Source organism: Bombyx mandarina, chromosome 07 (assembly GCF_030267445.1).
Source record: "Bombyx mandarina strain Sakado chromosome 07, ASM3026744v2".
Taxonomy (NCBI): Eukaryota; Metazoa; Arthropoda; class Insecta; order Lepidoptera; family Bombycidae; genus Bombyx; species Bombyx mandarina.
In genome coordinates, this window is record NC_143214.1 from 6,378,760 (window position 1) to 6,394,384 (window position 15,625).

Sequence of the window (15,625 nt, forward strand, 5' to 3'; positions counted from 1 at the left end):
GCAGAATCAGAAATGAGGAAGATTTCCCATAGGAATAATTTCTTTGTCTATTTGGGTTTTGCCCTTTACATTCGCCTATGTAGATACTCGCAATATGTCGCTATATTCACGATACTAATGCCTCCCTGCAATGTTTTAAACACTAGAGCTTCCATTAAGAAATTATATTCAAAATTACAATCGGAATCTACATAATTAGTCTTGCCATAAATACAGAGACAAAGGAAAAAAAATATTTTTCTATTGCAAATAACATATATTACTTTTAGTGTGTGTTAGTTTAATACATAAATATAAAACAATTTAATGTATAAAAAGCTTATTCGAAGTGGTCTCCATTGGCTGCAATACAGTCCTTTAAACGTTGAGGCCAGTTATCAATAGAAGCACGCACTCTTTCCATCGGAAAAATTTTCACTGCCAATCGTACGGATTGTTTTAGTGACTCCAAATTATCATGGTGTTTAGAGCAAGCTGTACTCTCTAAAACTGACCATAAATCATAATCCAGCGGATTAAGATCGGGACTAGACGACGGCCAGTCTTCAGCTCTGATGAAGTCCGAAACGTTCGTTTCCAACCAAGACCGCGTAGACCGAGCTTTATGACCTGGCGCCGAGTCTTGCTGGAAGGACCATTCTTGATTATTGAACATGGTGTTATTAAGGGGCTTCACTACCTTCTCAAGAATGGTATCTTGATACACTTGTGCCGATGTTTTGATATCTTTTTCACAAAGTATGGCTGTCACTCCTTCATAGCTAATTCCCCACCAAACCATCACTGAAGTCGGATAGTGCCCACGTTGCACTCTGTCGACTAATTGGGAAGCTTCCTTAGAGCTTTGAGCATAAATACGGTCATTTTGTTTGTTAAAATGTTGCTCAACTGTAAAAAATTTCTCATCCGTAAACAAAATTTTTTTATGACCTCCCTTTGCGTATCGCTTCAGTAGTTGTTTCGATTTTATCACCCTATTCTCTTTTAAATTATCAGTTAAGAAATTACCAGTACGTCTCTTATAGGCTGCAAGTCCTAAGTCATCTTTTAAAATCCGCGACATGGTTCTAGGTGCTATCTTCATCTCCCGAGATAAAATCTTTTGCTTTCGGACAGGATTTCTTCGAATTCTTACCCTTACTGTTTCGACCACCTTTTTCGTACGAACACTACGTAGGTATACCGTCAGATCTTTTTCTGTCACAAACAGAGAAGGTCTCATTGCACCTATTAATAGCCCGGTACACAAACATTTTACTAATACCAAGCGTATGGAGAGTTTTAAAAATTGCATTTGGCTCTATACCTACTTTGTGTAATGCGACGGAGGGTCGTCGTATCCCTTTACAGGGGCACGGAGCGGGCCTCGGGGAAACCCCTCTGCCCGGACATGTAACTCCCTGCCTAATAAGACAGGGGTGATGCGCTGCTGGATGGGCTATCAGGCAGGCGTGATGATATGTGTGGGGTCGGCTTCTTTCTTCGTCCCTCTTCTCTTCTCTTCTTCTTCTTCTCTTCATTCTTCCTTCTTCTTCTTCTTTCTTCTGGGGCGGCTGCCTCTCTCCTCCAATTTTTTTTTTTTTTTCCCGTGTACTATTTACAATTTCATCTTAACCTAACTTAACCTAAGATAAACCTAACTTTTTTTTTTTTTTTTTTTTTTTTCGGGGGGAAATCCTCATGGACTACCTCCGCCTGGGGAAAAGCGGAGGGGCGTGCCGGACTCGCTAAAACCACCCCGGTGTCCACCCACACGTGCGCGCAGGGCCGCGGGAATCCAAATTCTTCCGCAGCCCCACACCAGTGCTGGCCCGGTCTGTCCAGGCCTCGTCTCCTGCACGGAGTAGTGAGGCGTTCAGCTACTCCGTGCATCGCCTCAGAGGCACGCGCCGACACCCGCATGCGCCTCCGTCTCAGGTCCATCGAATAGGGGGCGAGGGCTTTCCCAAGTCCCTCGCCCCTGGACCCATTCATGGGGGGCGGAAAAGGGCGTTGTCCGCCCTTGTCCTGCGCCCGGTGCGCCTTCTGCGGCCGGGGAAGGGAGTCGAGATCTCCCTCTCCCGTTCTGCAGTTTCCTTCTGCGACATCACGTCCTCGCAGAAGGACACCACCGCGTCCCACGACTCTGCGCTGCCGACCATCCTCCGCACTACGGCCGGCAGCGACAGATCGCTTCCTACTTCATTTGTGAGGACACGGCGCTGCTCCTCCCAAGCTACACACTCGGCGAGCGTGTGTTGCGCCGTGTCCTCCCCGCAGTGGACGCAGTGGTGGCACCGAGCGTCCGGCTCCCTATCTATGCGGCACAGGTACTTGCCGAAGCAACCGTGCCCCGACAGCACCTGTGTCACCCTAAACGACAGGGACCCGTGCCTTCTCCCGAGCCAGTCGTCGAGTACTGGCCGGATCGCCTCGACGGTTGCGAGGCCGGCGGTAGGGCGCAGAAGCCTTTGCCGCCATTCCGCCACCAAGCCCAGACGGAGCTCCTCTCGGCGCAGCGCGATCCGCCGCTGCACCAGCCTCGAGCCCCGTGCCCGCTCTTCCTCGCGCCATCGATATAATGACGCGAGTACTTTCGCCTCTAGGTCCCAGGGCGAGGATCCGGCCAGGACGCAAGCCGCCTCGTAGGAAATCGTGCGGTACCCGCGGATGACTCTGACGGCCATCACCCTCTGCGGCTTACGCAGAATGACGAGTGTGCTGGCCGTCATGTCCATCGCCCACACAGGGGCCCCATACAGGGCCATGGACCGCACGATCCCCACGTACAACCGCCTACAGGCGGCGCTCGGGCCCCCCAAATTGGGAAGCAACGTTGAAAGCGCGCCCGCTGCACCCATCAGCTTGGGCACCAGCCGCCGGAAGTGGGGCCCGAATTCCCATCGGCTGTCGAGCACCAATCCCAGATACTTCATGGTGGACTCGACAGCTATCCGGGTCCCACTTACCACGATGTGTGATCCCGGCGCCGGCGCACGTCGGGGGCCATGAAACACCATAGCCTCCGACTTGTTTAGGGCCACCTCCAGGCCCAGGCGCCGGATGCGGTTCACCACCAGTGACACCGCAGCCGCGGCTATCAACGTCGCTTCCCTGTGCGAGCTCCCCCGGGCAGTGACAAGCGTGTCGTCCGCATAACACGTCAAGTTGGCGCCCGACGGGAGCTCGCCTCTCAGCACCCAGTCGTAGCCGATGTTCCACAGGAGCGGTCCCAAGACCGATCCCTGTGGAACACCGCACGACATGAGGTGCCGACCGGCACCGTCACGTCCCCGATAAGTGACGCATCTACCCTCCAGATAAAAGATAAACCTAACTTAGTCTAACTTACATCTAAGTGACAGCAGCGCGCCGTTCCTGCACTCCGTGGAGTGCCGGGACAGCGCGCGCCGTCACGCCTAAACCTAACCCTAATCTAGCTTAACCTAACATAGCCTAATCTAACCTAATATGGGGGAGAGAGCAAGCCGCGCTCCTCGCTAGAGTCCTCCCCCCCTCTCCCCATTGTAAAATTGTAACAATGGGGAGAGGGGGGGAGGACTGTAGCGGGTGTGAATACCCCATCCCAAAAGGGGGTGGGGGGTGGGGTCAAAGCCCCTAATGGAAATGAGGCTGCACCTACGGGGTGTAGCCGCGGTCCCCTTACGGGGGACCCGCCAAACGGGCAAGAGGCGTGGGACTAGAGGCTGGTAAAACTCAGCTCCGAGAGGGGCGCTCATAGGTCCTCCCCGGCCTCACAGCCGGCGAGGAGCTTTATCTCCGAACGATCGTCGGGGGTACCAATAGCTCCCGCGGCAACGCCGTACCATCCGGTGGTCTGGCGTGCAGCGGGGCTATGCTGTGGAGATGCTCATGGGGCCCGTTTTCGGCTCGCTCGTACATGTTACGGGCGGGCATTGAGGGAGGGAGGTTTTGCAGGGCGAGGGGAGGAATACCGTCCTCGCCGGGGGCTTTGCGCTTCTTCATCAACTTGATGAGGAGGCACACCTCGCTGGGAGTGACTAAGTCGTCATCTCCCAGCTCGACTCCCGGCGATTCCGGTTTGAGGAATTGGATTACGCCCTCTGACACCTCGCGATGGAATGCAGCCATCGAGGGTGCAGAGACATTCGGGGTGAACTGCCGCTCCAGCGAGTTGGCCAGGACTTCAGCACGAGCCAACGGGGTAAAACACCGTCTTCCCCCCTCGTCCTCCAAGGGGCAAGTGGGGGAAGGCTTGTTGGTGAGCCGACGACAGATGCGGTGAAGGGGGGCCATCGTACGGTCGTTGGACGCGTCCAACAGTCCCCCCTCCCAGGAATCACCCCGGTAAGTCCGCATCTTAGTCGCCAGCTCACCCTCAAGTCGGTTGAGCTCGCGCTTAATCCTGGGACACCTAGATGTCGCCCAGAGCCTCCTCAGTGCCCTCTTCCGACGAATTAACGTCTTGAGGTGCACCGGGAGTTCCGCTCTGGGCCCCCCGCTGGGTACCAGAGTCGTCACTTGGTCCAGGGCTCCCCTGATGGTGTCGACGAGACGGGAAGCCGCAGTGTCGACCTCATCAGGGGTAGACGGGTCTTGAAACAAGGATTGGTCGGCCAGCAGTCCCGTAAAGGACTGCCAGTCGACCCTAGGCCTGAGAGGGGATGTCGCGACCCGAGTGAGCCCCAAACCCACCGTGACCAAGATCGGTAGGTGAGGGGTACTCAGGTCGTACAGTGCCTCTATCGCTAGAGGGCACCGTAGCCCCTTGTGAACACACACGTCCAATACGTCCGGTTGGTACCGGGCCAACGTTGGAACGTGGGTGGGTTCGTTGGGGCCGACCACGCAGTAGTCCCCTTTCGGCATCCTCGTACAATCGCCTTCCGGGCCTCGTGATGATTCGGGAGCCCCAAGCGACATGTTTCGCATTGAGGTCCCCGACCACCAAGGCCGGATGGCGATCATGGTTCAAGGCCCGTCTAATATCGTCCTCGACAAAATCAGGACCCGGGGGTCGATACGCGGCATAAATCCGCAATTCGGCCCCCGGTACGTGGACCCTCACCCCGACCGTTCTGGTAGAGGCGAAGGTCAGTAGCTCAAGCTCCTCGTGCACCACGTCCCTCCTGACGAGCGCCGCAGTGCCCCTGAACGGGCGCCCGTTGGAGGTCAGTTCGTCCCGTCGGTACACGAAGTAGTTGGGCATCCTAAAATCTTGTCGAGGTTTGAGCTTGGTCTCGCCCAGGAGGATAACCTGCGGGTCATACTCCTGGGCGAGTCGGATGAGCTCCGACCTCCGGGACCCTATCCCGTCGGGGTTCCAGTAGATGATGCGCAACTCCTGGCTAGCCATTGAGCTGCGCAATCATCCGGTAGAACCCCGCGAGCAAGGCCCCGAAGGGACTGGCTCCCGAGGCGATCTCACGGATCACTCCGGAGATCACCTCGGACAGTTTCTCCCACAGGGAGAGGAGCCAGGCAGCGAAGCCGGCAGGCTGCGTGTCCTGTCGGCCGCTGCGCCGCTCTCTCTGCGGGCGGGGTGGTAGTGGGGGCTGAGTGTTATAAGTGTAATGCAATCACAGCGATTCGTTTTCTTTATCACCCCACTCCATTTTAATATCGCAAAATATTGTAAAATGTATTGGCGCCAAAATAAGAAAACTCAATGAGCAATCATATAAAAATGACAGATTCCAAATTCAAATGTAATATTTTGTTTATTTTTAATTGTAACATAACAGTATTTATGACCAAACTAAGTTTATAGAAGATAATGTATGTATGTTCACCTAAAACTCGATAACCGTAAGCTAAATTGATATGAAATATTTTTTTATTATTGAAGTATTACTGGTGGCCCGAAGGCCTTTCCAGTTTTTCAGCCTTGAGGGGTGAGATTTGATAGAACTGCTCAAGCGCCTCCAAAGGAGATCTAACATCTCAGAAGTAGTTCCATCGCAAATGAATCGACTGCCAGATCGGAATCGCAACCCACTGAGAAGATCCGTCGAGAAACTCAGCGGGCTGATGTTTTGGTTAGGCTGCACGTCGAACGTTCTTTCGAGTTCGACGAGTACGGTTACCGGGGTCCCCAAGCCTGCTCCTAGAGCTAAAGGCGTCTAATGCAAGGCTTGCGTTATTGAATCTGATGGGTCCATAAGGACGTGTCTAATGCGTCGACTGTAACTGGCTCCTGTGTGATCAGGATTTGGGGAATATGAAACTGCACATTTGTATTAAGTGCGATGAAAATAGTTACGTAAGTTTTTATTATTATAGGTTATTTGAGCCATAGGTAATGTTAATATTAAATTTATATATATAAAAGAAAATGTATGTATGTATGTTCATATAAAATTATTTTACATTAGCTTTTTGAATTGTCTTATAGCTTTTATGTTTTAATCTCAGATTTTAATATAAAATTGCATTTTGATTTGAGCTGAGCCACTGAGCAAAATCCTGAAGGTAACTAACAGGTAACAGGTTTGATTTATTACGTTGATTTATGAGCTTGTGTCAAGTATATATTTTATTTAAAAAGTTGGTTTCGGCCTATGGGATTTCAACACTAGCATATTCACATCATCCAATATGATTACACTGGACTTTTTATCCTTTAGGCCAGGATAACTTCAAATAAAACAATTATAATAAAATCTACATAAATTTAAATAAAACCAAATTTGAAAAAAACTATAATTTATTGAAGTAGATACAAACTGTGGTGAGAAAGATCTGATTATTCCTTCAATTCTGTTGACTGACTTATCCAAAATAGAATAAAAAGTAATGCCACACTATTGTAAAACAAATACTATTTTTATTTAATAAATGCCAATAGGTGGAGGACGCCCATACAAATATTTCCATGAAATAGGCTGCACCAATTGAGATGACAGATCCTTATCTTTATTGAAGATTCTCAGTAGACTATCTAAGTATTGGATCATTTCATATGCATCTGGTATATTATCTCCTTCAGAACAATATTTATACAAAATTAAACAAGGTACCAACTGCTCTATACATATTTCATAAAGTAAAGAAGCAAAACCTCCACCGAGTATTTTAATTCCATTTTCAATTATTTCATGCTCGGTCCAGTTTAATTTTTGTATTTCATTTTTGTATGAGCTATACTCATTTACCAAATATCTAAATGGTGACGTCATTATGTGTTTCTTCTCGTGTGCATAGCTACTTGTTAATATCACAATATCATTTATACCGCTTTCTTTGAATTTTTCAAGAATCTGTTTCAAAAATGACGTTGCAAATTTATACACCAATGGTGCCCGAAGTTGTAGAACAATAATTTTTTTCTCGTCACACTTGTATAATTCACAACACATTGATAAATCTATTGTATTATGATCGTATGGGTCATACCCCAATATTGGAACTATTGCAATACTATTTATTGAAGCAATTTTTTTCATTCTTAAAGATGATATAAGTAAATCACATGCAAGCTGTCCCACATTACCAACTGCAACACTTGGTACTACGGCAGTATAACCGCGTAAAGTACTGTTATCAAGTTTTTTCCACTTTAATTCCATTTTTCTTTATTTACATGTGCAAGGAAGGAGCAGAGCCGTAAAAACAACTTTTTTTTGTTTATGTAGTAGTCAGTAGTAGTAGTTATATTTTTCCAACTGTAAAGGCAAAGGCTTCGTACCATACAGCCGAATCTTTTATATATTTTCTTAAGAAAAATGATAATATGAAGTGAAATGAAATAAAGTTTATTAATTTAAATTGACATGAATTAGAAGAAATGAGCTGAGATGATATGGGATGAAATATAATCTCAGTAACATGGTGGTTATTTATTGAGACTTTTTTAGTGGACTTTTTGGAGGTTCCCGAGAGGCTACGTCCAGCGGCTTTGTTTCATTTTCCCACATTTGTGCTTTATTTTGTTTAAGGCATGCGTACATAATACACAATATATAATGCATATGTTAAGTATGCAAAGGGAATAAGCTCTTACAGTCATTTCTTTTGTAACAAAGGCCGAAAACAGGTCTGTTGTACGAAAAGTAAAATGAAATGAAACGAAATTATATACAATTTTTGGTATTACCTAACCACGTGGAGGGGCCAGCTTTGTGTTGCTCAGTTGGAATCGGGCATGCTCTGGTTCCAGGGTGCTGCGCGAGCACAGTCAAGGGTGTATTAGTTAGCGGCAGGTAATATTTAAATGTTACTTTATTTATTTCCTAGAATTGTGGTAATGAGCTGTAATGCAAATACAATAATATAGGTATTATTAAAAGAAGCAAATAATTTATGTATTTAGAAATAAATAATAAATATAATTTTCAAAAAAGGTACACCGGTGTTTTTATTGGTATTGATGGCAGACAAGCATACTGCCTACCTAATGATTAGTGGTGACAAGACCTTCGCTTATGGCCATTAGTAATGCTAGAGACACAACTAAACCGCTGCCTGTCGAAATGAAAGTCCCCTTTAATTACACTGCGGTCTCCACAAAACAGTTTCTACCTTAAAATATCTCCCTTGCTTGATTTGGCCGTATGACCTACATTCATTTTTAAGTGAACAAATCAACAATCAAACAATAAAAAAAAAACCATGATCAAAGCGTAAAGTTAAAAAAATATTTCTATAGCAGTATGAATACAAAATTAACTATGATACTCCAATTAACCTGTGGTATTAATATTCGTTATAAGTGGATACCATAACTACTATACTAATTCCAGAGGTCGATTCTGCGAAGCACTGCTCTTGTTAGAGTCGGTGTTAGCAACTTCGCCAGGTTTGAGCCCCGTGAGCTTACTTACTTGTCCGGTAACGCTGATATAGCCTCTCAAGGCTATCAGCATAATACATAAATCATAAAAAGAGCCTAAACTCTTTTTATGATTTATGTATTTTTTTGGAAAATCTATGGCGTATATCTACAAGAAAATACATTTATCGTTTCATAAATTTAAATGGATTCTTATATTTTCATATAATTATTTTAGTATTTTATTTAGAAATAATAGAAATATTACATGATGAGGAAGTGTTGATTTAAATTGGTATTGAAACTTTATTGCTATTTATGTGTTGTTTTTGAACAGTTAACGCTCATGTTACAACTACTAACCGTAAATAACACATTTTAATTAAATGGTACTACTTAATTAAAATGTGTTAATTACGGTTAGTAGTCGCTTTTTTTAAGGGATTTTATGACCTGGTAACTAAGACCCTTAGGTCAAGTCTTATTTTTTATTTTATGATGATAATTTTTTTACATGAAAAATGATATTATTAAATGAAATGAAGTTGATCATTATGAAACATGGCATGAAATGAAATGAAATGAAGTTGATTATTATGAAACATGGCATGAAATGAAATGAAAACGAAATGAAATGAGATGAGATGATATGAGATGAAGTATAATCTCAGTAAAATGGTGATCATTTACTGAGACATTTTCAGTGGACTTTTTGGAGGATCCCTAGAAGTTACGTTCAGCGGCTTTGTTTCATTTTCCCACATTTATGCACTTTCACAGATACTAAACAGTTAATAAACCACCGTTATTACACATTTAAACCTGAAGAAACACTAATTAGACAAAATAAAACAAATCATTCAACTTCACTCCTAGCGTTCCCGCCAAAAAGTCCTAGTAGTCGCTTGCACTGGACTGTGGCACAGATTAATTTATTAGTTAATAGTTACGGTACTGTTACTGGACTGTGGCTTAATCTACTCCATGTTTAATTTCTTCTAATGATTGTTAAAAGTAAAAAGTGTACATATCTGATTAGAGAAAATAGAAACTGTAATTCTGATATATGCATATGAAGTGTTTTTAAATAAAATCAGCCTTTGATTATGTCAGAAACAGACAACGTCGATCCGCAACTGGAAAACTTCATTCTCGCCGAAACACAAAAACAACGTTTCCAGGTTATTACTCCAGATATTAGTGGAATTCTCAGCAAATTATTAAAATGTAGCAGATAATTTTTAGAAGTACCATATTACAATTGTTAATTAAATTACAAATACAGTGTTGAGTTGACCTTTGACCTACTCTATTGTTTAAAATGTTAAAACCAAAACGTGATTAAGTTTTAATTTAAAGTGAATGATCGTTAAAAACACTGCTAAAACGTTACATTAATTTAGTTCTTTTCAAAATGAAGTGAATAAAAAAATTCAGCCGTCTAAAAATAAATGTTTCAGGTCCTTGTTCACGGTCTCACAGACACCTGCTGGGACACATGTATGGGAAAACCATCAACACGGCTAGACTCGAAGACTGAAGTATGTATTATGAACTGTGTGGAAAGGTTTATTGATGCTACAACTTATATTACAAAGAGGCTAATGAGTACAACTAAATACCGATCTGATGCTCCATTAGAATTGCAATAAATCAAACTCAAAATGTTTTCTAACATCAAAAACTTTTTAAATCGTCATAGAAGAAAGTTCTTTGTGACTGGAGCAGTTGTAGGTGGGCTTTATGTACTCACAAGCTATGCTCAGAAAAAACTAAGAGATTGGCAGGAGAAAGAAGCAAAAAAGTTCTTTGAGATGACTCGCAAAAAACAGCATTTTGAAGGCACTGAGAGAACATGCAACCAAACAATACTTTCACTTTCTAAAATTGTATCTGAAAGTATTTTGAGTTTGCTAAACACAGAGGAGATTGTACAAAAACTGCAAGAGAATCCTGACGATAAATTGGCACTATGGGAACAATTGAAAATCACAATTTTTACAAGAATTTGTGTTTTAGTCTATGGCTTGTGCATGCTTCAAGTTGCACTCAGAGTTCAATTAAATGTCATTGGTGGTTATCTATATAAAGACTCTGTACAAGAAGGAGATCCAATTGTAGATAGTAACTTGCAAACAAAATACCTGTCTCTGTGCCACTATTTTGTAGGACAAGGTATAGAAGACTTGATCAAGAGAATTGAAAAAACTGTTAAAAGAGTTGTAGAACCAGTTTTGCTTAAAAAAAAGATCACTTTACAGGAAGTAGAGCAGATGTTCTGGTCTATTCAAACTATTTTGTGTACTGACACCGTTGAAGGTGATCCTCTAAAAAACATGGTGTATTATTTAATTGGTCACAATGAAATAAATGATTCGAAATTGGATACAATTGTTAAAGAAACAATGGACATTTTAGAAAGTGATGAAGTAATTTCAGTTACAATGTCATCAGTTAGCAGAAGTTTTTCATGTGTCATTGATGAAGTTGCAAATTTATTTGTGACCAAATCGATACCACCAAGTAAGAATCAATTAGAAGTAGAAGATCATGTCATCACAAGTGGAGTATTAAAATTGAAGAGCGAGCCTTTTGTTGATGTGAACAAAGTAGAGATTTACTTTGTTAAATTGTTACCTGTTATCAATGACCTTATTACTAAGAACATTTGCAAAGGTGACAACAACATTCCAGATTTATTAACACAACAGCTAACACTTAATGAAAAGTTGAAGCTATTAGGTGCAAACATTTATGAAGTATTTAGTAATTCATAATTAAGTACATGTTAGATATTAGTTGTTAAAATATTATTGCCGCACTTATATATCAATTTCAATATAAATTATGCATACCTTTGTATAGTTTCAGGGAATTTTGAGCGTTCCTCAAAACTTTACTTTTGTGAGACTTATTGTCACTGCAATGTCATGACGTTTTTTCGAACTAATAATTTTAAGAATGGTGATTTGTGATTTGAAAATTGTGGGGTTAATAAAATAGTCCAAGGAAATAAGCCTTATTCTTTTTGTTTAAAAATATATGTGTTGTTTTTTGAGGAGCACAGTAATCACTACCTTAATAATAGAATATAGGCTGTCCCCTGCATCCACATTGCTCTCTTTTCCATCTACTGAAGAATCCACTTCGCAAGTGATCAGAGAAGACCTAGAAGTGGTAAAAGTACCAGACTTGGCTGGTATGTGGAGAATTTGTTTTATAAATGTCCCATACAACTAATCCTGACATTCAATTCATAATTTCCCAGTTTACATGATGCTACTTGGCCCTAAGTTTCTCTTCCTCGACTTGTACCCAAGACAGGACTAACGCAGAAGCGGAATCTCAAAAAAGTTAGTTCAAACTTTCTGTGACAAAGTACAACCTTTCGATGGCTTCTGCAGCTATCGGAGAATAATAGGGGATTATTATATTCCCGGTAAAGGTCAAGGACGATCGGAGATAGTGCGGCACGCTGCATATTTGAGTGCTACGAATATAAGTACAATACATTACATACTTAACACCATAGATAATACACTTAATATTTAAGACAAACACTGCTTTATCGAACTAAGTTCGTCCGTCACGACGGCGTAAAACGACGTGATATTAAAGTAACTACAACCATAACAAAATTTGCGAAATTATAAAGAAAGTTTTTTTATTGCTTAGATGGGTGGTCGAGCTCACAGCCCACCTGGTGTTAAGTGGTTACTGGAGCCCATAGACAACTACAAAGTAAATACGCCACCACCTTGTGATATAAGTTCTAAGGTCTCCAGTAGGTATAGTTACAACGGCTGCCCCACCCTTCAAACCGAAACGCATTACTGCTTCACGGCAGAAATAGGCAGGGTGGTGTTACCTACCCGTTCGGACTCTCAAGAGGTCCTACCACAAGTAATTACGCAAATTATAATTTTGCGGATTTGATTTTTATTACACGATATCCTTTACCGTGAAAGTCAATCGAGAACATTTGTCGAGTACGTGTTAGAATTAGAAAAATTGGTACCCGCCTGGGATTCGAACACCGGTGCATCGCTCAACGCGAATAGTACGTAAGGTAGTAAACTTCTTCTACATGAAGAATGAAGACCAAATAATTTCATTTTTTAATATTAAATAATGCATTCGACCATTAAAATAGGATATTTCAACCCACATTTTCGTAATTTCCTGTGTCTTTTGATAGTCTCGTCGAGTTTGCTTTATAACCGTTGGATTTAACTAATGATTCAAACTTCAACGTAGACTATGCGTGTGGATTTGGCGCAGTCGTCCGCCGGGCTGACTGACAGCAACAAAAGAACGATGGTAATTTAAAAATATCTCGCGAAATAAATTCTTGTGAAACCTCAAATAGTTCGTTCTGTCACATATTATTAATAGACTTTTAATTAAATAAATATGCATTGTTTTTGAAAGGTTACTTGTAAGCCACATATAGACGATAATAAATCAGGCTTAATTGGATTACATGGATTAGTTTGGTGACCAACATTTAAAGAAATATGTTTCAGAAACTGGAACACAATTTTGAGAATTTGGTAACTGGTACACTGTTTTAATGTGAAGCTATCGTGTTTTTCCTTTGATATTAAATAATAATTAACAACAGTACGATCACAAATAACCTACCGAATATATATGTACATTCCTACTGAATTGAATATTTCGGGCTTAAATATTTATTGTAACTTAAATCTTTAAAAGTTTTTTAAAAAAAATGCTTACATAGTTGTTTATCACAAACATATGAGGGATTTAGATCTTCACGATGACCTCAAATTAGAATAAATAGGTAACTAAGTATCTGAGGATAGCGTCAGAACGCTTCTTTGATGAAGCGGCACGACACGATAACCCTCTTATCGTGATCGCTTCAAAATAGATACCCGATCCAGACGACGGGTCAAGGCAAAACCGCCCTCGCCCTAAGCACATCTTATCCTCCAGACAACCGCGGTGCTATTAGGCTCTCTAAGCACCGATCACTGTTCTCGTCGAACTCTTCGAAAGTGACGAAACGTTCGACATGCAACTTAGCCCATTAACGCAACCCACTGAGTTTTTCGCCGGATCGCTTTTCCAATCCGGTGGTATATATTCAGTGAAGGACTGCTCTTACTAATGTTGCAGGTTATCTTCTAGGGTAAGTCCGTGCGTAGTTTGAATAGATCTTTAGGCGACCAACGATTAGGTAGGGAAAAAAAATCAACTAGATTTTTTTTAAGATACCTACGTTATGAAATTCAAAATGTGACTCATATACCATAAAAACAGTTTATATTTTAAAAAACCAGATGATTAAGTGCAGGTCAACTGGAAGGATCTCCGGTTAGAATTGACGTTCACGACTGAAATTCATTTCAAAGTCAAGTTTTAACAAAAACGATGTAGTATATTAAAAACTTCTTATCTCCCTCAAACTACTTTCCGTTGAAAGCTTACATATAATTTTACCACATCAGTTTGTTTCAGAATGTTCATGGGCATTAAAAAATCGGCAGCACATTTTTTTTATTGCCCTTGTAGGCAGACGAGCATACGGCCCACCTGATGGTGAATGGTTACCGTCGCCCATGGACTTCAGCAATGCCAGGGACAGAGCCAAGCCGCTGCCTACCGCTAATTACATCTATACAAAATTTTTTTGCTCTACATTTTACGGACTAGTATTATAAAGTCCTTAACAAACAAACAAAGCTTTCATATTTCTAGTGCTGAAAATCAGCGAGTAAAATGGCTAAGCCTTACTTTATTATTCGATGACAGAACCCTAATAAAAAGTATAATAACCTGGACTAATTTCCCGAAATGATACATCTTAGTGGCAGCATCGTTGTTGTAAAAATATGTTGCAAGTAAACATTTTTATCATCAGAGATGAGATGTCAAAAGAGCTCATGCAACAATAGGTGACATACTTATTTCATTAATAAACAGACGATCGTTGCGCTCTCCTGCTGCTAGGTAATGATGAAAGTTGAAGCATCCACCAAGTTTCCGTAACGTTTTGAATTTCATAAAAAGGCATTTTCATTTGCTAAAAGAAGTAGGTTTCTACGTCTCATGAATGCCACCAAACCACAACACACACCTACTTTGCGTATCGTAGTACAAATACATTTACCAATCGGACTTCCGTTATTTTTTTTATTTTAACGTTCTATGTGGTCAAGGTTGTGGCCTACCTAGTTTTGAGTCAATGGCGGAACAAAGAATTCACAAAAAAGTGTTGCCACCCACTTTGAAACATGCGGTTTTACTGCTTCGCCTCAAAGGTAAGATTGTTACACCTAGCCGTAAATTAAGTATCTGTAGCAACAAATAATTGCGCAAAATTATATATATTTTTTCCGGGCTTCTTTTTTATCAAACGATGCCTTCTTACGATTTCTTTATTCTCGAAATCAGACGTTAACACATGTTTACTATATTATATTTCCTTGGAATTAGAATTAGGTACCTGTCTACAGGATTTGACCGGCACAGCCGCATCGCTTAATACGAGTTAACTGGACATTTTATCCTTTAAGCCAAGGCGACTTCAAAGTTCTTAACTACCGCATCATTTAGAGACATCATTTGAAGCACAGAAATGGATGATTTACAAATTTTAAATTGGTTTCTATCTTTTTGTTCGTTAATCTATTGGTAGGATTTTATCATATTTTAAAATTCTAAAATTTTGTCTATTTAATCTTGGAGAATATTTTAACTAGTCATATTACCACCCAAGGTGTCTGGACATTTCTTTTTATGACTGAAGAATTAATTGAGCTATTCTGAGGTACGTGGAGGAAAGCCGAATTCGTTAAGCAATGCACTTGTGTAGAAAGGCCTTTCTACACAAGACTTCAATCCCAGCTGAGACAGAACTCCGAA

At 41.7% G+C, this 15,625-nt stretch overlaps 2 protein-coding genes across 2 annotated transcripts; one reads left to right on the forward strand and one right to left on the reverse strand.

Annotated features, from left to right (window-relative positions):
* Positions 1-6,649: 6,649 nt before the first annotated feature.
* Positions 6,650-7,610, reverse strand: LOC114243629 (proteasome assembly chaperone 2). Its single transcript, XM_028175187.2, has one exon. It carries the CDS (start codon positions 7,527-7,529, stop codon positions 6,792-6,794), a length of 738 nt encoding a protein of 245 aa, XP_028030988.2. The 5' UTR covers positions 7,530-7,610; the 3' UTR covers positions 6,650-6,791.
* Positions 7,611-9,501: 1,891 nt separating this feature from the next.
* Pex3 (peroxisomal biogenesis factor 3) lies at positions 9,502-11,747 on the forward strand. Its single transcript, XM_028175186.2, has 2 exons — positions 9,502-9,912; positions 10,192-11,747. The coding sequence occupies exon 2, from the start codon at positions 10,396-10,398 to the stop codon at positions 11,506-11,508; it is 1,113 nt and encodes a 370-aa protein (XP_028030987.2). The 5' UTR covers positions 9,502-9,912; positions 10,192-10,395; the 3' UTR covers positions 11,509-11,747.
* Positions 11,748-15,625: the final 3,878 nt, after the last annotated feature.